General features: G+C 55.7%; 2 protein-coding genes and 1 pseudogene across 2 annotated transcripts; all 3 read right to left on the reverse strand.

Moving 5' to 3' along the window:
* Nucleotides 1–1,476: 1,476 nt before the first annotated feature.
* On the reverse strand, nucleotides 1,477–5,681 carry LOC149746899 (uncharacterized; annotated as a pseudogene).
* On the reverse strand, nucleotides 2,103–10,010 carry GLI4 (GLI family zinc finger 4). The gene is made up of 4 exons (XM_022555438.2): nucleotides 9,946–10,010; nucleotides 8,438–8,596; nucleotides 7,646–7,747; nucleotides 2,103–6,963 (listed from the first exon to the last, which is right to left on the reverse strand). Exons 2-4 carry the CDS (start codon nucleotides 8,562–8,564, stop codon nucleotides 6,062–6,064), a joined length of 1,131 nt encoding a protein of 376 aa, XP_022411146.2. The 5' UTR covers nucleotides 8,565–8,596; nucleotides 9,946–10,010; the 3' UTR covers nucleotides 2,103–6,061.
* ZFP41 (ZFP41 zinc finger protein) lies at nucleotides 10,004–25,050 on the reverse strand. Its single transcript, XM_089898498.1, has 2 exons — nucleotides 20,140–25,050; nucleotides 10,004–13,766 (listed from the first exon to the last, which is right to left on the reverse strand). The coding sequence occupies exon 1, from the start codon at nucleotides 21,542–21,544 to the stop codon at nucleotides 20,948–20,950; it is 597 nt and encodes a 198-aa protein (XP_089754624.1). The 5' UTR covers nucleotides 21,545–25,050; the 3' UTR covers nucleotides 10,004–13,766; nucleotides 20,140–20,947.
* Nucleotides 25,051–26,532: the final 1,482 nt, after the last annotated feature.

Genomic DNA, 26,532 nt, shown 5'->3' on the forward strand with positions numbered 1-26,532 from the left:
GTCCCGCCCGCGACCGGGACTCTGTTCGCACTTGTTTCCCTGGGCGGCCCTGGGGCGGTGAGGGCTGGGGGAGGGTGCGGGCGAGGGGGCGAGCGCCGGCATCTTAACTGGGGTGCAGGGGCCACCTTCAGCGATGGTCCGCGTGCTGCTCTCCCCGCGACCCTAGCAGCGCGCGGCAGGCATCCATAGCGTCCACAGCGCCCTCCAGTGGAAGGTCGGCTTGGCGCGGCACAGGCCCCGGTGGACCCCTGCGGTCCCAGTCAGCGGAAAGGGTTCTCCCGGGTGAGGACGCGCTGGTGCCAGAAGCAGCCCGACAGGGCCCTGCAGGCGCGGCCGCGCTCGCCGCACTGGTAGGGCTTCTCCCCGGTGTGGACCCGCTGGTGCTGAACGAGGCTGGAGCTCTGGCTGAAGGCCTGACCGCACTGCTGACACGCAAGGGGCTTCTCGCTGTTGTGGAACCGCAGGTGCTCGTGAAGTGAGAGCTCTGCACGAAGGCCTTCCCGCAGTGGCCGCACGCGTAGGGCTTCTCGCTGGTGTGGACCCGCTGGTGCTTCACCAGGTCCGACCTGCGGCGGAAAGCCCCCCCACACTTTCGGCACTGGGGAGGCTTTTCCCTGCTTGGAGGCTGCCACTGCTCCAGGATGTGGGCCCCTCACGGGGAGGCCTCGGGGCGCACGGCCCGGTGCAGTGCTGCTTCGCCCGCCGGGGCTCCCCACGCCTGCTGGATTCTGAGTGGCTCCTCCAGCTGGGTCGCAGCTACCCGGGCTCCCTCCTGCGCGGTCTTCCTGGCGGGTCACCAGGCTGGCGGTCATGGTTCCTCTCTTCCTCGGGACTTGCCTGGTGCACGCAGGCCTTGTGTGGCAGCCCTGCCCGCCCCTGTGAACCCCGATGGCTTCTGCACGGCCCGGCAGGTCCCTGGACCTGTGGCCCGGGCCTTAGAACCTTTGTCCCCGGGACACCCTGCGGTTCTGCCCCGGAATCTGCTCCTCACTCTGAACTCCGTCCTCATGGTCTGAAACCAGAAAGGGAGGCAGCAAATGACACCAGACTCTGAACCAGAGCATGGAGAGACTTCGGCAAAGGCCGCATTCATTTAAATCAGCGGGGCGGGAACAAGGAAATTAGGCCCTCTGTCTGGGATGGGGTTATGCAGGGATCAAGGTCAGGGAGCGGAAGGGTGTTAGAAGGACACAAAGTCCCAAAACACTCTTAAAGAAAAACAGATCTGGGAGCACTCCTAACCACCTCCGGTTTGGTGCTCTCTGATTCCAAACGATTTTTGCTCAAATAAACTCTTAAAGTTAAGACAAAATTTTAAAAAAAGAAAAGAATTCTGTTAAAACCTGTCCTCCTTGAGGACTAGCCTTCCATTTCCCCTGAGATCCGGGACCTCGCTGACCCCTGTGGCAAGGCAGCAGCGCTGGTGGGGGGGGCGCTGGGAACAGCCCGAGGAGGCTGCACACTGAATGACAGATGTTAAGGTCCTGACCTGTGGCCCAAGGGACAAAGACCGGGGCTCGAGAGGGGTGTACCATGTCCCTGGGTCCCCGCCTCCGGAAGAGGAGAGCCTGGCCCGGTCCCCTCGGCAGGCAGAGTGGGGGGTGAGGTCACAGCGGGTGACAGCGCTGCCATCGGTGAGATGAGGATTCGTGCTGATCCGTGGAGAGGTCCTGGGGAAAACACACCCCAGCTGTGCAGATGGGGCCGTGCCCAGAGCCAGATGCTCTCCCCAATGGCACATTGGCCTGGACTTAGCAAGGTCCACCTGGACACTCCAGGATGAGCTTCTCTGAAAGGGAAACCCGGGCTTTCCCGGGATTTTCAAATCTTCCAGCGGACTCCCTAAAATAAGGAGTGGGAGAAGCATGGTTTGGGAACCTGGCCTGTGGCCGTCCAGGCCCTGGGCCCAGCAGGCCGGGGGCGCCCTCCTCGCGCACGGACGAAGCTCGGGCGCCGGGGGTCGAGGCCGCCGGCCATGGTACCGAGAGCGGCGGGGGGCGCGGCTGGCTGGTTGTGCTTACGGCGGGAGGGAAGGCCTGAGGGAGCCGGGCGCGACGCCGCATCCCCCGCCGGCCCGGCTGCAGGGCCCAGCGACCAGCACCGCTGGGCCTCTCACCCACCGCTCCCCGGGCCCCGGCGGGAGAGCCGGAAGCGCGCGCCGCGCCCACAGGGAGCCCCGCCCCGCGCCGCCGGCACTTCCGGGAGCTCTAGGAAGCTCAGGGGACCCTCTCAGGGGTCCCCGCGGGGGGACTCGCCCAGGGGAGCGGCCGGGGGGAGGGCTCCTGGGGCGGAGCCCCGGATTGAGGCTCGGGGGACCCGGAGAGCCTCAGGGCCGTGGACCTGCGCCCGGAGGCGTGCGCGCGTCCCTGGAGCTGTCCGAGGTGCTGGGCTGCACCGCCGATGGGGCCTCGGAGAAGTCGGCGAGGCAGAGACCTTGGGAGGGAAAGAACAAGGGGACCCGGCGTGTAGGGCCAGGAAGGCCGTAGGAAGGGCTCTGGGGAGGAATGACGCACGCTGGCTTGGACCATTGCTAAGGCAAGTCCACAAACCCTGCGACCAGCTGAGGGAACTGAGTGCTTAGAAAAGAACCGCAGCGGGGAGATGGACCCTGGCCTGACCACTACCTTCAGATCCTGAGGGTTCTCCCTACCAGTGAGTGCAGCCAGGCTACGACAGGCCCAGAGGGCAGAGCTGGGAGCAGCTGGCGGTGAGAGGGCAGAGCTGTCCAGCAGTTCGGGTTGCCTCTCCAGGTGGTGTCTGAGTGGGGCTTGGACCACTGCCTATGCGGGTGCACCTGCTTTGAGGGACTAGATGATACCGGAGGTTCCCAAGCCTGGCACACTGTCAACTTCACTGGGGGTGTCAGAACTAAATCCGGATTCCCTGGCTCCACCCCAGGCCTATTGAATCTGTCTTCCCTGGTGTGGGGTCTGGGAATCTGTGTTTTTCAGCAAACTCTGCCCCCAGGAGGAGCCTCTGATACTCATTCCTCAGGGGTCTGGGTCCGGCATAACCCCTCCTTCAGCTCAGAGACCCCTGTCAGAGACCTCTGAAGAACAGTTTGTCTCACTTTCCCTAGTGGAGTTGGAAAAGTCCTGCCAGATCTGATTTAGCCTGCAGCCTTGGGTTTAAAAGATAAAGTCAGGGGATCTGACCATTGATACGCTTGGGCGACCCCAGTGACTGTTTAGCCGTGCAGCAGTGCACAAGTCACCACCGTGCTGCGCACCGAGGACAGAGTTGGGTGTGACGTGCTGTGTGGAAAAGCAGCCTCCTAGATGGGGACATGCACAGCCCAGAGCAGGTGCTCAAAAAGGGTTTACTGAATGAATGGGATGGAAATAAATAAGTGTAATCAACTATCATGAGGGAGGATGTGTATTTTCCAGGTGGGAAGTGGATGTTAACTTCTGCTTCTGGCCTGTGCTCTGCTGGTTCTTCACATGACGATCTAATTTAGCGCTCACAGAACCTTGTGACGTATTCCATAGAATCACTATCGCCAATTTACCGATGCAGCTTAGAGAGGATACGGACCTTGCCCAGGTGGCATAGAAATGAGTGGCAGAGGTGGGCTCCAAAGTAGAGTGAATGTCCTTAGACGCTGGATGTGGGGAGAGCCTGCCTTCCTGCCCACCTGCTTTGGGGCACACGGCACAGGGCAGATGAGCCCATAGACCACGTCTTGGCTTCCACCTCTGGGCCATCATTAATCTGGGGTCTCTCAAAGTCCGAAACCCTTGGGATACTGAGGTAGCCCAATATGGAATGTTGCATAGCAACTGAAAAAGACAAGCGCGTGGACAATACTGGTATTGAAAACGTGTGCAGAGGACCTTATGGTTCTGTTTGCTCATCCCAGCATCCTGCAGCCAGCCATGGGTGTGACCTTGAATCAGGCTGAATGACAATCTCTGGACCACCTCCCTGATTACAGCCCTTGGCCCAGGGATGGACAGCGAGTGCACGAGAGCCCAGCAGGAACCAGCAGAGCCCTTCCCTGGGATGCTTCCCTTACCGTTCTAGTGGTGAAAATAGATACGAATGGGTCTGGGGCTGCTTTGAGCTCTGCTCTGCGTCACGGGGAGAGAGCACATCCATATCAGGAGGAATGAGGCCAACCCTGTGGCATTAAGTACAATCTTACAGCATGAGGCTGGCTGGAGCCGAGGACACGGGCCCGGGTGGGAGGGAGCGCAGCCCATGGGGTTGGAGATAACAGGGTCAGCGGGAGGCGAGGGACAGTGGCCGCTGAGCTAGAGACACTCGCAACCAGGGCTGGATAGAGGCTCCAGAGCAGGCCGGGGCACAGGAACCGGAGGATGATGATGGCGGGGGAGGAGGGGCGTGACGTCTGTGCCTGACACGAGGCAGGAAGACAGTGCAGAGACTCCGGGCTGTACCCACGTCCCAGGAGCGGTCAGGGGTCGAGAACTGTAACGTCCTGTGCAGCCAGATACTGATAAACCTGGGCAGCCACAACGGGCAGAGAAGATGCCCTGAGGAGTCCTTGTCTCGGTCCTGCCGGGCGTTCCAGGTTCCCGGGAAGTGCTGAATGCATCAGATGGAACCCTCGAGAGAGAACCGGTCCCAAGCCGGCAAATGCAAATGCCATTCAGCCCATCTCGGCGGGCCGCATGCGACAAGGGAGGACACAGAGCCTTTGCTGAGAGTTTACCTCCTGGTACCGAGGAGCTGCAGCTGGAGGCGGTTGATTCCACGCTCCCCTCCTCTGGGCAGCCTTCCTAGCTTGCACGTCTGCTGCTCAGTGGCCTGGGAGCTCCCGCCCTGTCCCTGTCCCGTCACCGAGGGTCTGCCGGGCCACCTCCAGGATAGTCTAGGACAGTGTGGAGGACCGCCGGGCTCTGCTCTGGGGCTGCCCGCTAAGTCCGGTTGTGGTGCAGGTATCCGAGTCCAGCCTTGGTGCTGAGGCTGCAGGATGAGCCTTCTGGAGCACAGGCTGAGCCACCGCTCCCCGGAAAGCCCTGGGGGATCTGCTCGCCCGCTCCGCGGCCTGACTGCCCAAGGTGGAAGCTTCACGATACCCAATAGCCACGTGGTATTAGGGACAGGGGGCTGGGGAGAAGGTGGATGTCCCTCGTCTTCCAGGGTGTCACAGTGCACCAGCAAAGACGACTCAAGGAGGTGTTCTGACCCTCGTGGGGGAGTCCAAAGCGCTTGATGGCCTCGGGGCCCTGGGAGTGTAGCCTGGAGAGGCGGGGCAGCCCAACCACAGGGCTCTCCATTGGGGTCACTGGGAAAGAGGATGTGGAGGCGAGGCGGAGTTATACCCTGGAGAGGGGCTGGGCAACTCCTCCGTGTGTGGTGCAGGCGGCAGGGGTGGGGGTCCCAAAGCTGTCCAGGAAGGAGCAGGCAGGAAGGCAGACAGAAGGCGCCCCCACCCAGCTGGGCTCTCCCCTTTACCACAGGGGCTGGGGAGCTACAGGGCAGTCATGGCAGATCTGAAGCCGGCTACAGCCAATGCCCAGCTGCAGTCGCCGAGACCTGTCAAGCGGGGAACCCCCTGGGGCCCCGGCTTCCTGGGGCTGGAGGCAGCTATGAAGGCTGGGCAGGGCCACCTTCCACTGAAGCCCGCTGGCCTCAGGCAGCCACCAGTAGATGCAGAGGCAGGGTGAGAGGGCAAACAGAGCAGATCCGAGGGCTTGCTGCAGAGAGAACATGCTACACACATTCTCCCAGATGCATGAGGAAACCAAACCGCCAGAGACTACAGCCCAGGGGGAGAGCGGGCAGCCCGGGCCCCCCCACCCCAATCTGGAAACCACCCGTCCTGGGGTGCCTGACCCCGCCCTGGCTATGGCTCTGGTAAGTCACGACGCCCGCAGGCCTCGGTCGCTAGGGCACGCGGTGGGCTCTGCCGAGAGGAGCCCTCAGGGATGGGGGGCAGCCACGTGGCCTTCCTCCCGCGTCCATCAAGTACACAGACTTTATTCGGGACACGCACGAGATGCCGGCTGCGCCAGCCAGGAGGCGCGAAGGCAGGAGCCCTCCGCGGGAACTCGCCTCGACCTCAGGCTGCTGACGCGCGGCCCCGCGCCCGCTACTCCCGGTAGTGCACCCTCTGGTGCTGGATGAGCTGGGAGCTCTGGCCGAAGGCTTTGCCGCAGGCGCCGCAGGCGAAGGGCTTCTCGCCCGTGTGGGTCCGCAGGTGCCGGAAGAAGTGCGAGCGGCCGCGGAAGGCCTTGCCGCAGTCGGGGCACTCGTAGGGCTTCTCGCCCGTGTGGATGCGCTGGTGCTCGATGAGCACCGAGCTCCAGATGAAGGCCTTGCCGCACTGGCTACAGGCGTACGGCTTCTCGCCCGTGTGCAGCCGCTGGTGCCGCACCAGGTTGGAGCTCTGGCTGAAGGCCTGGCCGCACTCGCCGCACTCGTACGGCTTCTCGCCGTTGTGGATGCGCAGGTGCTGCGTGAAGTGCGAGCTGTGGCTGAAGGCGCGGCCGCACTGGCCGCACTCGTAGGGCTTCTCGCCCGTGTGGATGCGGTGGTGCTGGATGAAGCCCGACCAGCCGCGGAAGCGCTTGCCGCACTCGTGGCAGGCGTAGGGCTTCTCGCCCGTGTGGATGCGCTGGTGCTTCAGCAGCAGCGAGTTGTACGGGAAGCTCTTCCCGCAGGCCTCACACCTGTGCGGCTTCCCGCCCCGCGGGCCGCTCTGCCGGGCCCCGAGGCCCGAGCCCCGGCCGACGCTGCCCGCCAGCTCGTCGGCGCGCCCCGGGCCGCCCTCTGTCCCCGAGGCTCCCTGCAGCCCGAGCGGCCCACGCCAGGTGCCTCTCTTCCCTAACGGCCGCTCCAGGCTGCACTCCTGCCCCAAGCTGTCCCCACACCTGGGTCTATGGGGAAGGCTCCTCAGAAGGGTCCTGAGCACCCCCGTGTCCTGGTCCACCTCATCTTCAGGATTGTGCGGCTGGGGAGACGACGGGGCCCGCTCGCGCTCCAAGTCGGGATCTGAGAAACGGGAGAGGCGGAGAGCACTCAGCCGCCCACCAGGCTGTCCGTCCGCGGGGACCCCCGCCCCGTTCCAGATGACAGCACCAGGGTGAGAACACACAGGGTGCGTGCGCATGTGGAGGGGGGAAGCCTGACAGGAGATTCAGACTCAGAGCCAAGCAGAAAAGCCTCTGATCCTGAGGACGCTGCCCACACGGCCCCGGAGCTGCTCCACGGATCCCCAGAGGACACCCCAAGGGCTTCTCTAGGGGAGAGAGGCGGGGGGTGGGGTGGGGAGGGAGAGAAACGAGGAGCTGAGGGCCTGGATGAGTGAAGCCCCAGGGGAAGGGGGTGGGGACCAGAGCTCGATTTAGGGGACAAGTGGAGGCCAAGGGCAGTACACAGGGGTGCCAGGACGACCCCCCAATTGCTGGCCAGTGTTGCCAAGTCGGACACTCTAGCCAGACAGGCAGGTGGATATGGGGGTCTGCGCTGCTCTCACAGCCCAGAAAGTGTCAGCAACAAGACCGGGACTGAACGGGGGGAGGGGCTGTGGGGGACAGAAGTGAGCGCTGAGCCAGGGACAAGTGGGGCCTCGGGGCCTGGCAGCGGTGGTGGGCACTGCACAGAGCCTGGAGTGCAGCAGCCGCAGGTAAATGCGCTTCTGGGCGGGGCCCCGCGGCAGGTTCCGCTTGCTCACCTGGCCAGCAGGTGTCTCTGCCAGCCTGGACCTCCTCCACGTCCCGGAGATCCTCCTCCTGTGGTGGCTGGGAGAGCACCTCAGGGCTGCAGCCGGGGAAGCCTGAGGGTCACAGCGGGGCTGGGGCTCATCTCCCCCTCCTCTAGAATGGGTGGTACCCCCCAACACACCTCCTTGCCCTCTGGAGGCTCGCTGAGTGGGACAGAACACATCTACCTGGGCCCTCGTCCTGGCTACCAAGAGCTGATTTGTGTCCTCGACTGTGAGGGGAGTGAGGCCAGGCCTCCTGTGGGACATGGGGCAGGGAAGGGACCCCGGACTCCCTGACGGCTGTGTGTGAGCAGGGTCCAGGGGCACCACACACCGCAGGGCTTGGACATCCTCCCCGACCAGTTGTCGGCTATTTCCACACCTGGACACCCCCAGATGCTGCCAGGGGGCGGAGCAAGGCTGATGGCTCCATCCCTGCAGGTCCCTGGGGGTCCCCACCCAAACCAGCTTGCCCAGAACTCTGGAGACCATTTTCCTGGCGTGGGATCAAAGGCTCGGAGAGGGAGATAAGGTGACTGACTCCTCTCACACAGGCCTGGCCATCGAGGCTTCTTTTTTTGCACCCCTCATCCCCTAAAGAAACATACTCCAAGGGACTGTCCTCTAGGGAGCCACTGCTCACACAGCTCGACCCCTAGCCTCATGCACTGCTGCCCGAGTCCCAACCCAAGCACCAGGGTGCAGGAGCCCCAGTGCCCAGTGAGCTGCCTGCCCGCGGTGACGGTGCAGGGAGGCAAGTACCATGTTGATGGCCGTGGAGGTGAAGCTGGGCCTCGTGGTGGTGGCAGGCTCCAGGTGTCTCCGGTGACTCGGAAGTGACAGTGGACAGGACATGAGGGGGCTCCTGACTGTCCCCCAGGGCTGCCATCTTCCCCCAAGGCCTGCTGGAGGAGTGCACACCTGGGAGCCGGGGAAACGAAAACCACGGCGAGATGAGGGTGTCAGAGGGATGTGCGGGGTGGGGCCGATCAGCCACAGGTGAGCTGGAGGCTCCTCCCCCGGGGGAGGGACTAAACGCCAAGAGGTGACCTGTGGGGCCCACAGTGCGAGGCCACCGGGGCCCCTGGTGTGTTAGTTCTACCATGTGCACAGCACCAGCGCACCCACGCGAACTGAACCCAAGCTCTCCCCCCAGCAATGCCTGCAATGTCCTCCCAACCCAAGGCCTTGCCCATGGAGAGAAGCAAGCTGGTTCTCCCAGAAAAACCTCCCCCATCACAGCTGGGGGCCGCTGGCCCTGGGGAGAGCAAAAAACTGAACTTCGCCTGCCGGAGCAGGAATGTCCTAGGTTAAATCTTAACGAGACATTTCCAGAGAGGAAAACCCTCAGAGGCCGCAGGCTGGGACCCCTCACATCCCAGCCCCGCCCAGGGTGCTCCGAGCCTCCTCTGGGGTCAAAGATACTTTTCTTTAGTCTGGGTTGCAGGAATAGCTTGGTCTAAAATGAGGATTTTTCTTTCACACTTCCATGAAGTAGGAGGCCTTATCTGGGAGTGAAAAGGGGCAGGGGAAGGACGAAAGGTAATGTACATCCAATAACGGTGCAAGCAGTACCTGCTTCAAGGAAGCAGGGAGGCAGACGCCACAGGGCTCCTCACCAGTGGGGGCCTCCTGGGTCAGCCCCCGACCTCAGCCCCTAAAGATGGGAAGGATCACCCACAGCCAGGTAAGTGGACACACGGTGGGTCTGCAGTCCTGACATCTGGGTATGCCACATTTTAAATATCCGGGAAAGGGCACGGTCACCCCTAGCCGGGCTCTGAGGGGAGGTGGCGGTCACGAAGGGACGCCAGTGCAAACGTCTACGCTGCTGCAACAGGCTGAAGGCAGAGGGGATACAAACGGCACCGGCCCAGGAGCAAACCCTCCTCCACCCCGCCTCCCAGCTTGGAGCCTGTGCGCCGCCGGAAAGAGCCCGAACTCGGGGCCCTTGGCAGCGGAGAGCAGGGTGCCCCGGCTGAGTCCGGCCACGGACCTCGGGCCAGGGGCAGCTCTGAGCCTCTTTTCCATCTGCAAAGTGGGCATCACCACAGCTCCCGTCCCTGGGGTTCCGGGCGCGTGGGGAGGCGCCCCGCAAACGGACACCCGCGATCGTCAGGGGCCAGTGTGCCCCCTGCGTCCCGCCATCCGCGCCCCCCACGCCCGGCCGAGGCCAAGGTCTCGGCAGCTGCGGGGACAACGCGCGAGCGCGGGCTGGGCCGAGGGTGCCCCGCAGCCGCCACCACCGCCGCCGCCCGGCGCCCACTCACCTTCCGATCGGGAGGTGGCCGCCAGCCTGCCCGCCGGCCGGAAGTGCTCCCGCGCCCCGCCCGCCCGGCCTCGCGCACTTCCGGGACGCTCTAGGTCCCCGGCGGACCGGTGCCTTGGTGACCTCGGGGGCTATGGGCGGGGCAAGAGGACACCTCGGGGTTCAGGCAGGAGGGAGACGGGGAGATGGCAGGGGAGAGGAGGGGGGTTGTGATGGAAATGCACACAACCTAATTCTCCTTGGATGTGTCCTCCCCGATGGTGGACAGCGGTGGCTGTGGGCCGGACTTTCACCCTTTCTCGTCTTCAGTCTGTCCCGCTGGTTCAGTTTCAGAGGGATGGGGGCAGCCTTCTGTTTCCCATGAGGGTGGACAGACCTGAGGGGTTCTAATTACTCCAATGGAGACTTTTAGCCAATCACAATTTTTCTTCCCACCTCTGCCCCACTGTCAGGGTTACCCGCGCCCCCATCCCCAGGCCCTGCCAGCCTTCTCAGCCTGGACGTGCACCTTGTCAAGTGTGTAGGCTTCTGCCGAAAGCTGCTTTTCCTCATTTTCCAGCTTCTGAAACCTCCAGCCGACAGCGCTTACTCTTCTCTCTCCGGCCTCGTGAATCTTCTCTTTGGCCCTTCGCCTAAGTCACGGATCTAACTCGGGTCCCCACCCTCAGCATCCTGGGCTCTTTAGGACGCTGAACAGCTTCCCTGCCCCCCGCAACTGACAATAGTACCTCCCCTCAGTTGGGACAACCAAAAAAATGTCCCCAGGTGTTGCCAACGTCACCTCCTGAGGGCAGAATCGCCCCTCGTGAGAACATCTGCTCTAACAGAGGCAAAGTGAGCAGGGGCACAGAGGGAAGGACTGACAGAGCGCGTCAGAGCTCGGGACCTGAACGGGGTGCTGACAGGGTCTGGGGGCAGGCAAGGTCACGTCACACTGTAGGCATGAAGCAACGACAGGGCCTAACTTTGTTTCCCAGGTAAAAATGTCCCCTGCTTTTTGAAAGTTCTCTTTACACCACTTTGCTTTTACAAGAGACCTACATTAGTACCTGTTTTCCAACAAATCCAAACAGGATTTTAGCTTGTTTTGAATAAAGGCAAAAAGTGAAAACAGCGCTCAGCATTTGTTCTGCAGCAGCTGCAACCGAGGCAGCGAGAGCGGCCCCTGCCGGGCTCCTAAGGGACTACACTCAGCACCAAGCGGCCAGGCTGCGAACCGCGTCTGGGGGCGTCTGCGCTTCGTCTCGATTTGCCTTGTGCGCCGTGAGCAACACGTGTCCTAACAAGGTAACTAAGTGCCTCTTCGCTTTATGCCATTTCGGCCTTGGAAGGTGTCACAGGAACGCTCTGCTTTTGGATAGCAGGGGAACCTGTATCCAGGCTCAGAGAGGGGGTGTCTATTGAGGGACACGGTATTTTGCTGAAGCAAGGGGTCATGCCCATCCTAAGTTAGCACATTCCTTTTCTGATTTGTGTGTTGGTCTCTTACAAGTTTGGTTAAGATGAGGTGGCCCCCAAGAGACACATCCAGAGGCAGTGACCAGCTGGGTCTCTGGCTCTGCAGGCCTGGGCCAGACCTTGAGCCGGGAGATGGTCTCTCCCTTGAGGCAGTGGCACCTCCCTGGGGACTCTTGACTGTGGGGAGAGCAGCTGAATGCAGTGAACAGGTCAGAACAGATGGTTATTGCAGGAGAAAACAAGATCCAGAGGCAGCAGGACAAGGAAGCACTGACGGATGCCCAGGGCATCTGGGAAGAAACGTGGGGACCAGTGCAACAGGCGTCTGGGTTAAGAGAACACCGCGTGAAAAGCAAGCCCCGGGAAAGCGAGGAGAGAACAAAAGAGAACATCTACCCCAAATGTAGACCACACTTGCTTTCCACGGACTGAAGGATGTGAAAATATAATCAAGTAAAAGTTCAACAAATTTGACTAGTTGGAAAGTTGCATTTCTAGGACTAAAAATAACAGTCGGAAACACTAGACTGGGGAAAGCGTCCGCCCCAGCACAGGCTCAAGGCCACCCGCTGTGCACAGGCGTTTGTAGCCCATGGCCACCTCGGTCCACCAGGGGGGCATGAGGAGAGCAGCACCCCCAGTGCTGAAGCTCTCCAGGAAACAAACACGCAGTAACACCAAGAGGCAGGACACTAAAGGCAAACAGGACCAGAACGCTGCGTGAGTGAGGCTGCAGGGACACAGGCCACGCGGGCCCACAGGGAGCTCGCAGGTTGTGTCGGACGTACCCGACACCAGGGCCGCCCAGTGCCGAGATCGCTGTGGGCAGTGGGGCTGGGGCGCCGGGAGCTCACCCCGAGGGACGGCTGTCCTCAGGCCTTGGAAATCCCCGTCCGTGGAGTCCGCAGCGTCAGCCTCGCCCTGTGGCTGGGCCTGGATCCTGTAGGGGCTCTGGTCAAGGGGAGGACCTCCGGCTTCCGGCTTTGCTGACAGGTGGCTGGAGTTTGTGCGCAAGCAGCCAGGAGGCAGTGAACTCCGAGCTCGGGGCAGGGGTCCTTGAAGACACCGGCTGCCTCTCAGAGCTCAGCCCTGACCCCAGGCAGTGGATCCCGGGTCACTCCCGCCCTGTCCCCCGCCATTTCCCTCTCTGGTCCCAACACTGCTTCCGTGGGCCTCAAGACACCCCCTTTACCCCGCCATCTTTGCTCACTGAAAACCCCACCCTCACCGTGACCTCTATCTGTGCTGCTCCAGAGCAAATGCCCAAGTGCCCCAGCACCACGGGCTTCCATTGCAAGCAGGGTGACTCGGAGCCCTGGCCTTGCCCCCAGGGCCCAGGCCAGCCCAGTGTCACTCTGCAGCGCGTCTTGGTGTCTAGCTCACCGGCAGAAGAAAGGAATGATCACATCTCGGTGCCCAAAATGGGGACAGACATGAGCGGCCATTAGAAATAAAGCCCAGGTGACGTGCTGGTGCCCAGAGCCTCCCCAGGGGTGCAATGGACCTGGCGAGAGCGACCTGGGCTGAAGCCCTTCAGCCCCGCCTGCTCTGTGGCCCGCACCGCCAGCTTCCCTCAGAGCACAGGATCTGGCACGAAGGACCACAGACGTCACGTCCCCGGGACATCCGCAGGTGTCCCCACGTCCGTTCAGGTCCTCTGTGCCTTCGCTCTGACGCCAGGTCATGCCGTCCCAGCGACCTCCGTGCTGGCCCCGGCAGCGGGGAGCCTGCGCAGTAACTCAGGTGCCCTGACGTGTTTCTGCGGTCGCTGCTTTAACCGCTCTCCTGTGTTCAGTGGGGAGGGGACACCCTGAAGGGCGTTTGCCGGGACAAGCTCCGAGGCCAAGGAGGTTCTGACTTGGCCTGCAGCTGTTTCCTCCTGGAGCCTGTCCTACAGCACTCCTGGCTGAGGGGGAGGGGCTGAGCGCCTCAGAATCTCCAGACGGCTCCCTGCGGTTGCTTCCCCTTTTCAATTCACTGCCTTCACACGGCCTCAGATGAAACACTTCCCTCCACCTCCACCTGACCCGACGGCAGGCACTGCCCGAGGGTGGAGTGTCTGCTGCCCGGCCACCTGCCCTGCGGTGACAATGCCTGCCCTGTAGTGACAGCGCCCGCGCTGCAGTGACAGCCCTCCGCGCCGTGTCCCCGCACGCCCCTCCTGCAGCCTAGCATGTGGACCGCAGGGGTATCCTTTCTTACCACGGCCTTTCTCTTCCCTTCCTTCTTGATCTCTGTTCCTCCCTGGAGCTCAGGAATGTGGAAGTTTTGCTAGTTTTGAGGTTCTTTTTTTACGCATATTTCACCAGGAACTTCTTGCTTTGGGGCGGATCTGCTTTCACAGCCGAAAAAGGGCAGAAATACCTTTTGAATAAATAAAGAAGCGCAATTATCACCTGGTTGATAATTGGGAAATTATCAACAGTTGGGAAATGCCAACGGTGTAAATAAGGCCAGGCTCTGGGCACATGGACACGCGGAGGCTGGTACTTGGTGGGGATAACGGCCACAGGGGCTGGAGGAGAGCAAGGTGGGGAAGGGGGCGTGGGCTGTGGCTCAACCCATGTATCCCACCCTGGGTGGCAACAAGATTTCAGGGAAAGTGCTTCAAAACTTGGGACTTCCCTGGTGGCACAGTGGTTAAGAATCTGCCTGCCAATACAGGAAATACGGGTTCAAGCCCTGGTCCGGGAAGATACACGTGAATATTAATAGTGATGGCAGAAACTCTGTACTGCTCGTTTTCAAAGAGAATGCCGTTTAACATTTAACCTTAAGGTTTAATTTGCTATAGACTTTTTTGTTCTTTGATTTTTATTTTATTTTGGAGTATAGTTGATTTACAATGTTGTGTTCGTTTCAGGTGTACAGCAAAGTGATTCAGTTACACATACATATATGTGTGGGTATATATATATATATTCATTTTCAGTTTCTCTTCCCATATAGGTCATTACAGAGTATTGAGTAGAGTTCCCTGTGCTATACAGTATGTCCTTGTCAATTATCAATTTTTATATATAGTAGTGTGTATATGTTAATTCCAACCTCCTAATTTATCCCCCCCGCCCCGACCTTTCCCGTTTGGTAACCGTAAGTTTGTTTCCTAAGTCTGTGAGTCTATTTTTGTTTTGTACATAAGTTCATTTGTATCATTTTCTTTTAAGATTCCACAAATAAGCGATATTATATGATACTTGTCTTTCTGCCTTACTTCACTTAGTATGATCATCTCTAGGTCCATCCACGTTGCTGCAAATGGCTTTATTTCATTCTTTTTTATGGCTGAGTAATAGTCCATTGTATATATATATATATGTACCACATCTCCTTTACCTTTTCCTCTGTCAATGGACATTTAGGTTGCTTCCATGTCTTGGCTATTGTAAATAATGCTGCAAGGAATATTGGGGTGTATGTATCTTTTGAAATTACGGTTTTCTCCGGATATATGCCCAAGAGTGGGATTGCTGGGTCATATGGTAGCTCTATTTTTAGTTTTTTAAGGAGCCTCCATACTGTTCTCCATAGTGGCTGCACCAATTTACGTTCCCACCAACAGTGTAGGAGGGTTCACTTTTCTCCACACCCTCTCCAGCATTTATTATTTGTAGACTTTTTGATGATGGCCATTCTGACCAGTGTGAGGTGAAACCTCATTGTAGTTTTCATTTGCATTTCTCTAATAATTGGTGATGTTAAGCATTTTTCATCTGCTTTTTGGCCATCTGTATGTCTTCTTTCGATAAATGGCTACTTAGGTCTTCTGTCCATTTTTTTTTTTTTTTTTTTTTGCGGTATGCGGGCCTCTCACTGTTGTGGCCTCTCCCGTTGTGGAGCACAGGCTCGGGACGTGCAGCCTCAGCGGCCATGGCTCACGGGCCCAGCTGCTCCACGGCACGTGGGATCCTCCCGGACCGGGGCACGAACCCGTCTCCGCTGCATTGGTAGGCGGACTCTCAACCACTGAGCCACCAGGGAAGCCCTGTCCATTTTTTTTTTTATTGGGTTTTTTGATATTGAGCCACATGAGCTGTTTCTGTATTTTGGAGATTAATTCCTTGTCAGTTGCATCGTTTGCAAATATTTTCTCCCATTCCATGGGCTGTCTTTTTGTTTTGTTTATGGTTTCCTTTGCTGTGCAAAAGCTTTTACGTTTGATTAGGTCCCATTTGTTTATTCTTGTTTTTATTTTCATTACTCTAGGTGGATTCAAAAACATCTTGCTGCAGTTTATGTCAAAGAGCGTTCTGCCTATGTTTTCCTCTAAGAGTTTTATAGTATCCGATTTTACATTTAGGTCTTTAATCTATTTTATTTTTGTATATGGTGTTAGAAAATGTTCTAATTACATTCTTTTACATGTAGCTGTCCAGTTTTCCCAGAACCACTTATTGAAGAGACTGTCTTTTCTCCATTGTATGTTCCTGCCTCCTTTGCATTGATTAATTGACCATAGGTGTGTAGGTTTATCTCTAGGCTTTCTATCTTGTTCCATTGATCTATAAGTCTGTCTTTGTGCCAGTACCATACTGTTTTGATGACTGTAGCTCTGTAGTATAGTCTGAAGTCAGGGAGCCTGATTCCTCCAGCTCTGTTTTTCTTTCTCAAGATTGCTTTGGCTATTCAGGGTCTTTTGTGTTTCCATACAAATTTTAAGGTTTTTTTGTTCTAGATCTGCAAAAAATGCCATTGGTAATTTGATAGGGATTGCCTTGAATTTGTAGATTGCCTTGGGGATTATAGTCATTTTGACGATATTGATTCTTCCAGTCCAAGAAAATGGTATATCTTTCCATCTGTTTGTGTCAGTTTTGATTTCTTTCATCAGCATCTTGTAGTTTTCGGAGTACAGGTCTTTCACCTCCTTAGGTAGGTTTATTCCTAGGTATTTTGTTCTTTTTGATATGTAGGCAAATGGGACTGTTTCCTTAATTTCTCTTTCTGATCTTTTGTTGTTATAGAAATGCAACAGATTTCTGTGTATTAATTTTTTATCATGCAACTTTACCAAATTCATTGATGAGTTCTAGCAGTTTTCTGGTGGCATCTTTAGGATTTTCATGTATAGTATCATGTCATCTGCAGACAGTGACATTTTTACTTATTCTTTTACAATTTGGATCCCTTTTATTTCTTTTTCTTCTCTGACTGCCGTGGCTAGGACTTCCAAAACTATGTTGAATAAAAGTGGCCAGCGTGGACATCCTGTCTTGTTCCTGATCTTAGAGGCAATGCTTTCAGCTTTTCACCACTGAGTATGATGTTAGCTGTGGGTTTGTCATATATGGCCTTTATTACGTTGAGGTATGTTCCCTCTGTGCCCACTTTCTGGAGAGTTTTCTTTTTTTTTTAATCATAAATCGGTGCTGAATATTATCAAAAGCTTTTTGTGAATCTATTGAGATAACCATATGGTTTTTATTCTTCAGTTTGTCAATGTCGTGTATCACACTGATTGATTTGCGAATATTGAAAAATCCTTGCATCCCTGGGATAAATCCTACTCGATCATGGTGTATGACCCTTTTAATGTATTGTTGGATTCGGTTTGCTAGTTATTTTGTTGAGGATTTTTGCATAATATCAGTGATATTGCCTGTAATTTTCTTTTTTAGTGGTATCTTTGTCTTGTTTTGGTATCAGGGTAATGGTGGCCTCGTAGAACAAATTTGGGAGTGTTCCTTCCTCTGCAATTTATGTTGTCTATGCATCTATGAATTTATGTCAACTATGAAAGCAATCTGTCTGGTTAGAGGATTCTTCAGGCTATTTCCTCGAGTTGGCTTCAGTAACTCATCTTTCTTCTATAACCCACTTCATTTGAGTTCTCACATCTCTTGGTTTGAAAGTTTATCCTTCTAATCTCTGATGTATCTGCCATTATCCTCCCCTTCTCACTCCTAATGGAGCTCTCCTTCTCACTCCTAAAGGAGCTCCTTTGCTCCTTCCTTCTCTCTTTCTGGATTCCACTGCCAGGGAATGTCAATTTTCATAGTCCTGTCAGAGCACCAACTTTTATTAAAAATGCTCTCCATGGTATCCATTCCCATTAGTCGTATTAATTTCTATAATTTATTTCCTCCATTCTACTTTGAGTTTATTCTGTTGGCCTTTTTTCACTTTTAAAGTTGGATGCTTAGCTTGTTGATTTCCAGCTCTTCTGCTGGTCACATAAGGCTACAAATTTCCGTTTGGCTTTAGTTGCACCAGAATTTCTGGCAAGTTGTATTTTCATTATCATCCAGGTTTAAGTATTTTATAACTTTCATTATGCTTTTTTCTTCTCTCTTTTAAAAAATTTATTTATTTTTGGCTGTGTTGGGTCTTCGTTGCTGTGTGCGGGCTTTCTCTAGCTGCAGTGAGTGGGGGCTACTCTTTGTTGCGGTGCGTGGGCTTCTCATTGTGGTGGCTTCTCTTATTGCAGAGCACGGGGGCTTCAGTAGTTGTGGTGTGCGGGCTCAGTAGTTGTGGCTCATGGGCTCTAGAATAGAGGTTCAGCAGTTGTGGTGCATGGACTTACTGCTCTGTGGCATGTGGGATCTTCCCGGACCAGGGCTCCAACCCGTGTCCCCTGCATTGGCAGGTGGATTCTTAACCACTGCGCCACCAGGGAAGCCCATGTTTTTCTTCTTTGACTCAGGCTACTTAGAAGGTTTTCTTTTTCTGGAATTTGGGTTTCATTTGAAGAGCAATAGCAAAAAAACCCAAAAAACAAAAAACCCATCAAAATAGATTTATCTGAAAGATTTGGGTTCAGTGCTTGGTGGTGATGTGGTGTCATAATGGTTAACTCAGAAGAAATGGGAAATGAGCCCATCTGTCTGAACCAAAATGACAGGAGGCAAAAAAGACGGTGGACTGATTTTAGTTTGATTGTGTGATTTATTTTCTCATGTCTCTCTTGTTTTCCTGGTTGATTTCATTCTCTTGAGAGAGGGACTGACGGTTGTCTGCTTGCACAGCCACCTCTCATGCCTGTGGCAAAATGTCCCCTCACTAAGGACACTAACATGTGACCGGAGCTGACAGTGGCTGAACTGGGGGTCAGCACGGCACTGAGGTCACACACAGTCACTGACCAGGTTGAGCACTGTCAATGCCTCCAAGTCACCTCTGAGGAACCATAGGCAAAAGGAGGTGAAGGATGGGCCCAAGGTCCCACATCTCCAAGGCACGAGGGTCGAGTCAGTAACCCCTGGCTCGAGAGACTACGCTCTTTGCCACCTGCTTCCTCTCTAGAACTCGAAGACACCAGATTAGAATGCTTCTTCTCTCCCATCAAATTGGCGAGATTAAAACCCACCTGCTACCTGTGCACTGCTGGGGCACTTATGCAGCACAACCTGGGGGAAGGTAATTTGCCAGAATGATCTCCCCGTCAGCTCATTTCTGGCAACCCGTTCTGTTGGCCCTAAATGTGGAGAAGATGTTTACTGCATTGTTTTTAATGACCTAAACTGGAAACAGCCTACATGCCTTTGTTAGGAGAAGGTTAAGTCAACTTTTTATTTAATGGATCATTATGCAGCCACAAAAAATGCTTCCCATTGGTATTAACATGGAAACATAATAACATAGAAAACGATAATTTTTCTATAGTACATGTGATGTGTTGTAATTTATGGTACATTTATACAATATTTTATATATAACAATATATCCATCATGGTATATTATAAACCATCATAAATAAAAACCAAACCAAACCGAAGCAGATGCAGACACCCCTGGAACGTGTCACATACCCTTCATCTGGAACCGGCCAAATCCAGCCCACCGCCTGCTTCTGTAAATAAAGCCTTATTGGCCGTTTCTGTGCCGTGATTGCTATTGCATGTCATGGCTGAGCTGAGACCTTATGGCTACAAAGCCAAGAACAGTTATTATCTGTCCCTTAACAGAAAATGTTTGTCAACCTGCCAATCTCCAATCTGCATTGTTGTTATTGCTTCTTTGCTCAGCCTTTGAGAGCAAACTGCAGATGTCATGACCCTGTGGCCCTTAAGACCTCAGCATGCATCTTTCATGAAAAGGACGTTGTCTGGGATGGCCGCAGGCCATCAAACCAGGGAGCCTTGACACTGATGTGCCCCCCCACCTCCCCTGTGGACAGTCTACACCCAACGTTTGCCAAATGTCCCAGTGACCTCCTTTATAGCAACCTTTCCCCACCCAGGATCACAGGTGTGTTTTCCCTGAGCCAGACCCTGGCACCTGTTTGAACAACTTTGCCTTGTCACATCTCCAGTTCCGGGACTGTGAGAGCAGGATCACAGGTCACACCTGGGGCCTGCCTGTCGGGGTAGGAGGAGGGCCTGCCGAGCTGTGAATCAGAGGTGCCACCTCAGGTAGAGCTGTTATAACGTCATAGCTTTTAGAAAGAACAAGAGTAAAAATCTTAACCTGGAGGGATGTTTCCACTGGAAGTACTCTCTCCTGTCTCCTGATGGAGGAGCCCCCAAGATCAAGGTCATTATTAGTTTTCTGGGTCTAAAGAGCTGAAAATGTAGGTATCAACATTTTCCTGATAAAAAGCCCTATTACTTCCTGGATGACAGTCACCTCGCCCCTCTTATACTGTGCTGAAATTCTGGGACAAACCACACCCTCGCCCGGGAGAACATGGAGGCCCATCCAGACCACTCTTGGAGGGAAACCAAGGGCAGGCACAGCATGTGGATGTGAAGGGGGTAGGATGGAACCTGGGGGCCAAGCACAGAGAAGTGGAACTAACCTGAACGGAGAGCTGGCCCTGGGGGGCAGGCCCACCGTCTCGTGTCTGAAAGGCCGCATGGCAGGCAAAGGCTGCATCCAAGCTGCCGTCAACATCCCGGGGCCTCACGTGGCCAGGGCAGGAAGCTCCCACAGTGGTAGCATTTAGTGTCCTGAGTGGTCCACCTGGTAAGTCAAGGCTGCTCAGCTGGGATGATGGCTGATGTGGGAGGACACACAGGGAGCCCAGTTCCTGGGAGCAGGGGCCAAGTTCAAGGAATGGTTCTCCAGAGAGGAGGGAAGGCAGAGGACAAAGCACAGCACCACCACCACAGCCAGCCAGGGGGACACTGGGATCCCCAGTGCTCACTGCGGAAGCACTGCCATCCAGCCCAGGGCCACAGGCCTCCTGCCGGGCTGCATGGAGATGGACTTGGGACCCAGTGGGCCAAAGGTCTGCAGCACAGTCTTCAAAGGAGCCGGTGGGAGGGCCGAAGCCAGCATGGGAGTCACAGGCGGAGGTGGCAGTGGGAGGTGCTGACTGTGCTCGGGTCTGAAGCCTGTCCCCTGGACAGCAGTTTGTACACTCACCTCCCTGGTGCCACAGCTGTGAGGAGCTGCCTTGTTACCATGATGTCTTGCCCTGGAGATTCTCTAGACCAGAAAGGTCTCTGGCCACACCGGTGTTTGCTGACCTGGCTGGGGCGGTTTTCCTGGTGACGGCAGGACCCCCAGCCCAATCAGACGCCAGGGGAGGAGGAGCCCCAGGCAGGCCTGCCCGGACAGTTTTCGTGGGCACAAAGCTCTGAGTCTGGATGGCTTCCCCACGCTCAGTGCTTCTTCCGTGGGTGACGTTTCCGATGGCGAATAAGACATGAGCTGTAGGCAAAGGTTTTCCCACATTCCTTACATTCGTACGGCTTCTCTCCAGTGTGGGTTTTCTGATGTTGTAGGAGATTTGAACCACAGTTAAAGGCTTTGCCGCACTCACTGCATTTAAAGGGCTTTTCTCCGGTGTGAATCCTCCGGTGCTTGGTCACGTCGGAGCTGTGCCTGAATGTCTTCCCGCACTGGGCGCACTGGAAGGGCTTCTCTCCAGTATGGACTCTCTGGTGGCGAACGTGATCTGTCTTGTGCTTAAAGACGCGCCCACATTCGCTGCATTCGTAGGGCTTCTTCCTCTGGAAGGGAGTGAACACAGGAACCCCCTCAAAGTCATCTTTAAATGTAGCACTGAAGGCCTCAAACATGTGTTCCTCGTCCTCACGACTCAGGCTGGGTTCCTTACTGTGCTTTTTGGCCAAAGTGGATCTCTGGTTTGGCTTCTTTTTCCTAGATGCTTTATCTTCCTTGGGAGTGTCCTTCTGAACATGTACTTCTTCCTCTGGGGTCTGTGCCTTCTTTTTTTTGCCTGTGGGCTTTTCCATCCTTCTTGTCCCCAGGAGAGAGGAAGGACCACTGGAAGCCAGCAAGGGCCAAGGAGAACGACCAGCAGCAAGATTCTCCAGCCTTACGAATTTCCTTGTAACTCCACTTCTTCAGAAAGGTCTTGCTTTAGACACAACACTGTATTTTTCCAAGCTGGTAACTGCAGTTCTGGAACAGAAACTCTCCAACAAAGAGAAGAGCACCAACAACCCTTCTGAGGCTGGAGAGAAACAAGACCACGAACATTAGATTAAACGAGTGTTTGGGAGGAACACAGCCATGAGGTCTTTGAGTGCTGGGTTATGAAGGGGCAGATGGGCAGGGAAGGGGTGGGGGAGGCATGGGAACATGGCCCCCTTCCCTTCCCTGCTCACGTATCCCACCTGGACAGCTAATGAGTCTCAGGCTGGACATGACCAAACAGAGCACTTATTTCCCAGAAACCCACCCCCGACAACCTCACTGTTCCCAGTTTTCCTCATCTCAGCAGATGGCATCATCGTTTACTCAGTTGCTAACCGAGGAATTCTTTTTTTCTTTAATTAATTAATTAATTTTTGGCTGCGTTGGGTCTTTGTTGCTGCGTGTGGGCTTTCTCTAGTTGTGGTGAGCGGGGGCTACTCTTCGTTGCGGTGCACGGGCTTCTCACTGAAGTGGTTTCTCTTGTGGTGGAGCACAGGCTCTAAGCGCGCGGGCTTCAGTAGTTTTGGAATGTGGGCTCAGTAGTTGTGGTGCATGGGCTTCATTGCTCTGCGGCATGTGGGATCTTCCCGGACCAGGGCTCGAACCCATGTCCCCTGCATTGGCAGGCAGATTCTTAATCACTGCGCCACCAGGGAAGTCCCAACCAAGGAATTCTTATTCCTCTGCCAGGGGCCAGCATCTCCACACCTGCGTCCAGTAGGACTCATGTGTACCATGGACCAACGACTGCCGCGTGGTCCCCAAACTGGAGTTTTCCCCACCCTTTACTTGCTCCTTCTCCACTTCTTGTATTTCGGACCAGACAACGTGCTTTTGGAGTTACAGGCTGTGGGAGCCACATGTGACCCTCATGGAAGGTAGCTCCCATCACTTGGAGCCTGGATTCTGAGCTGGATGAAACTCGCTCCCACCCTTACCCCGGCCCTCCCCTGGGTCCATCCTCTACAGCGCAGCCAGTGAACCCCCGTCACATCTCTGCCCAAATCCCCACTGGCTCCCCTCACACTGCTGCCCCTGTGCTTCCCCACCCCCCCAGCCATCCTTAGGTTTGCCACACATTCCTTCCTGCCTCAGCGCCTGGGTGCTCCTAGAAACAGGTCCTGAGAGGAGGTGTTGGTGGTGCTGGCCCCTCATTCATTCAGAGTTCTTCTCAGGCAGTCCTCCCTGACCCCACTCCCTGGTTCCCTTATCCAGCTCCCATTCTCCTTGTGGCACTTAACTGGAGCCAACTCATCCACTGAAGGCCAAAACCCCAGGGAACAATCAACTACGATCTTGCTTGCATTGTCTAAAAAACCTGACATTCTCTGTCTCTAATCCCATCTAAAAGAATTCCAATTTCACCACGAGTTCAAACAGGAATCAGTCGGTTCCAGTGGTAGGTGCTTGTAGAAGCATCACCAGCATGGCTCACGTCTCATTGGTTAAGAACCTTCATCTATTTCTTTTTTGTATTATTTCTGAGTTGTGTTGACCTGCCTCTTCCCTCAGTGCTAACTAATGCAATTCCAGGATAAAGCCTTAACAAGCTTCAGGCTCTTCAACTGCTAGCAAAAGAAATCCTCCACAAGATTAGGAGAAAACACTTTCCAAAGAAAGCAGATCATGTTCTGAGTCCTCAAATCATCCCTGAGAAGACCTCCCATGACCTGTGCTGGTCACCCAATCTACTGGGAGGTCCATATCCTGACAGGCTGTCTCACCCTAAAATGTGGTGCTCTGGGTAATAATGTCCCAAGTGACATACGTTTTGAGGTACAAATGCTTTGAATTCCCTTTAAGTTAAAGGGGGTACTTGGGCTTTCACCCACTCTCCCATGCACAGAGGCAACGCATAAAATGACTGGACAGGTTTCCCAACTTGACAAGAGTTTGAGAGTCTGGTTTCTTCTAAATGAAAATGCTTAGATACACCTGACTTGGATTCAGGTAAACGTCATTCTCTGAAGGCTCTATTGGAGGTAGCTTCTGGGAGGTAGCATCAGGTGAGAGCCAGAATTGAGGGTGATGGAAGGCCATCTAGGCTGAGGGAAGCATGCACAAATATGGGAGCATCTCTGCTGGGGAGGTAGGCGGAACCAGGGCAGAGGATCACGGCCCCAGTCAGCCAGGCTGGAGTTTGAGCTCAGGTGTAGTGTTAGTAGGAAACAGATGAAAACCAAGAACCAACAGGAAAGTGCCACCAACCCTCTAGCCCACGGCTCTCCAGGGAAGGCGTAAACTCAGCTTGGCTCTGTGCTGACCCACTTGATGGAGAGCGGTGGTCCTTGAACCCACTGAGCCTGACAACTGCCGGCTGTGCTCCAAGAACTGTTCCCCCACCAGGACTCCTGTCACTCCACGTGTGGCTTGTCACTGATGTGGCAGTCTCCCGACGAGGCGAGGGCTCTTCAGGGCAAGGATCGTGTCTTTTTCATCCTTGAATCCCTAGTTACTTGGCTGTAGCCTGCACATACTGCTGCTCAGGAAACATTCTAGATAATCGTCTTGTCTGCCTACCTCAAGCTGGCAGGTGCTTAATGGCAGAGACTGGACGTACTCACTTCTCTAAGTCCCGTGCACACCAAGGAATAAAATATTTAATTATTAAAAGCGGTGTAGACCTGAGGTCATTGTCTTGGTCTTTTCATTTCACAGGCCTGTAGGCCTGATGACTGCTACAGCCACGCAGAAAACTCAGTCCACCTTGCCAGAGCAGACGAGAACCCTGGCCTAAAGGCCGGGGTGCTGGTACCTGCTGTGCGACTCCAGTGTAGCTCCTTCACTCTCTGTGCCAGGACTCTTGTAACATGAAGCTTTGGGTATCCCTCTGCAGCAGGATACTCCGTGGTAACCTCACTTGTCCTCAGAAGCCGGGGTCTAAGGGAGAGACTGGATTACTAGTGGTGGGAGATCCAAGGGCAAACATGCACCCAAGCAGTGTGTGGGCCCGCAGCGGTGTCGAGGCCAAGGAGAGGGCGTCGCCTGACAGAGCCTCGCCAGCCTTGGGCCCGAGGACTCCACCTCGATCCGCACGGAGCTGGTCTTCGAGCCTCGCCCTCCTCCCCGCGGCGCCCAGGAGCCTAGAAAGGAGTGCCGTTGCTCTGGACAGGGGGCCCACGCGACGCCAGAGGGACCCAGTGAATTCCTGCATGGAGGCTGGGGCGGGCGCGCCCCTAACAGGGTCCCCGGGCCGGGAGGGACGCCTCGTCCCCAAGCCCCGCCACACCCCAGCTGCCCAGCGCCGTGAAGCTGCACAGCCGAGCAACCCAGCCCATGCGCCGGCCGGAAGGGCCCGCCTCTGGCCCCGTCCCTTCCGGCGTCGCTCTAGGAGGCGAGGGCCCGGGCCTCTCTGTGGTGCTCCCGGGAGGGCTCCACCCCTCAGCTGGTTTCCCATTTCAGGCGATCCCCGCTGGCCCGCCCGCCCGCTCGCCTTCGGTGCCCGCAGGAAGAGCTCGCTCCCAGCCGGCCGTTTCCGGTGCCGCTCTAGGTGGCGAGGCCCCAGCATCTCGGTGGTGCACCACGGTGGACTCCGCCCCCGAGCCACCTCCTCCCACTCCGCTGGGGTCCCACACGCCCCCTCACGCAGCCACCCCACCATTAGCTGCAGCTCAGTCACCTCTGCGCCCGTTCCCTTACTCTTGTGCCCCCTTCCTCCTGTACTCCATCACTCACTTCAGCCCCCCTCGCTCCCCCCGCACCCCCTTCCTTCTTCTTGTGGCTCCCCCCACTCACCCCAGCCCCCTCCCTCACTCGTGCCCTCCCCGCCAGCCACCTGTTTGAGTTCCTTAGAGGCAGCAGGCACGCTGTGGCATGCGTTCAGTTGCACTGGCCACTCCCTCTGCCTGGGACACTTGTCCCCAGCTGTCTGGTTGGCTAACTCCCACTTCCATCTACTGAGAGCTCACCTCCTAGAGGGGACCCCTGACCACTGACTACCCTGTGTGTATTAGTTTCCTGGTTATCACAAGGTTAGCAGCTTAAAACAATACGTGTTTGTTATATCACAGTTCCTGTGGGACAGGAGTCCAACAAGTCTTAGGTGGTCCTCTGCTCAGTCTGGCAAGGCTGCGGTCATGGTGTCCGCGGGCTGTGTTTTCAGCTGGAGGCGAGACTGTGGAAGGATCTGCTTCCACACTCATGTGGTTGTTAGCAGGCTTCCCTTCCTGGTGGCTGTGTGACTGAGGGCCAGCTTTTTCTGGGCTGTTGGGAGGCTGCCCACAGTTCCCTCCATGTGGCCCTCTTCATGCTCCTTCAGGGTCAGTGGAGAGCCTCTGGCCCGGGTCTGCTGGGGTGGAGTCTCATATGACCTAACGGTAGGAGCAGCCTTCTGTCAGCTCTGCTGTAGTCTGCTGGCTAGGAGCACGTCCTGGGTGCTGCCTGCACTGTTGGGGGTCACATTCTGTAATACCACAGCATTCTGCCTCTTTCTCCACCTTCTGGCCCTCACCCTTCCCTGCATTTTTTTTCATAGCAGTTTCCACTTTCTAACATACTATGTAATTTCCTTATTATTGTGTTTATTATGTTCATCTTCCCTTCCCACGCCAGAAAATCAAGTCTTTGGGGGCGCACGGTTTTGCTTTTCCTGGTGGGGTCTCATTACATGTGGTGCAACGAATGGGCACTTGACCCTCATGCCACCTAGATACAGCCTTCTCCCACGTATCTGTTTCTAGCCCCTGCTGTCCAGCTCTCTCCTGGACTTCACCCTTGCAGGAGCTTTAGATACCTCGATTTCAAAATATTCAAGACCAAACTCAACTCTGCTTCCTTCTTTGTTGCTACTGTCAACTTCAGTAAT

Source organism: Delphinapterus leucas, chromosome 17 (assembly GCF_059928025.1).
Source record: "Delphinapterus leucas isolate spDelLeu-1000000601 "Yukka" chromosome 17, BTC_Dleu_Yukka2, whole genome shotgun sequence".
NCBI lineage: Eukaryota > Metazoa > Chordata > Mammalia > Artiodactyla > Monodontidae > Delphinapterus > Delphinapterus leucas.

Bases quoted from the DNA above. Each gene is read 5' to 3' on its own strand.
- GLI4 (XM_022555438.2), bottom strand. From the start codon at position 8,564: ATGGCAGCCCTGGGGGACAGTCAGGAGCCCCCTCATGTCCTGTCCACT. The intron at 7,748-8,437 runs GTACTTGCCTCC...TGTGACCCTCAG, and splicing joins CCTCCACGGCCATCAACATG to GCTTCCCCGGCTGCAGCCCT. The intron at 6,964-7,645 runs GTGAGCAAGCGG...CCCGTTTCTCAG, and splicing joins CAGAGACACCTGCTGGCCAG to ATCCCGACTTGGAGCGCGAG.
- ZFP41 (XM_089898498.1), bottom strand. From the start codon at position 21,544: ATGGAAAAGCCCACAGGCAAAAAAAAGAAGGCACAGACCCCAGAGGAA.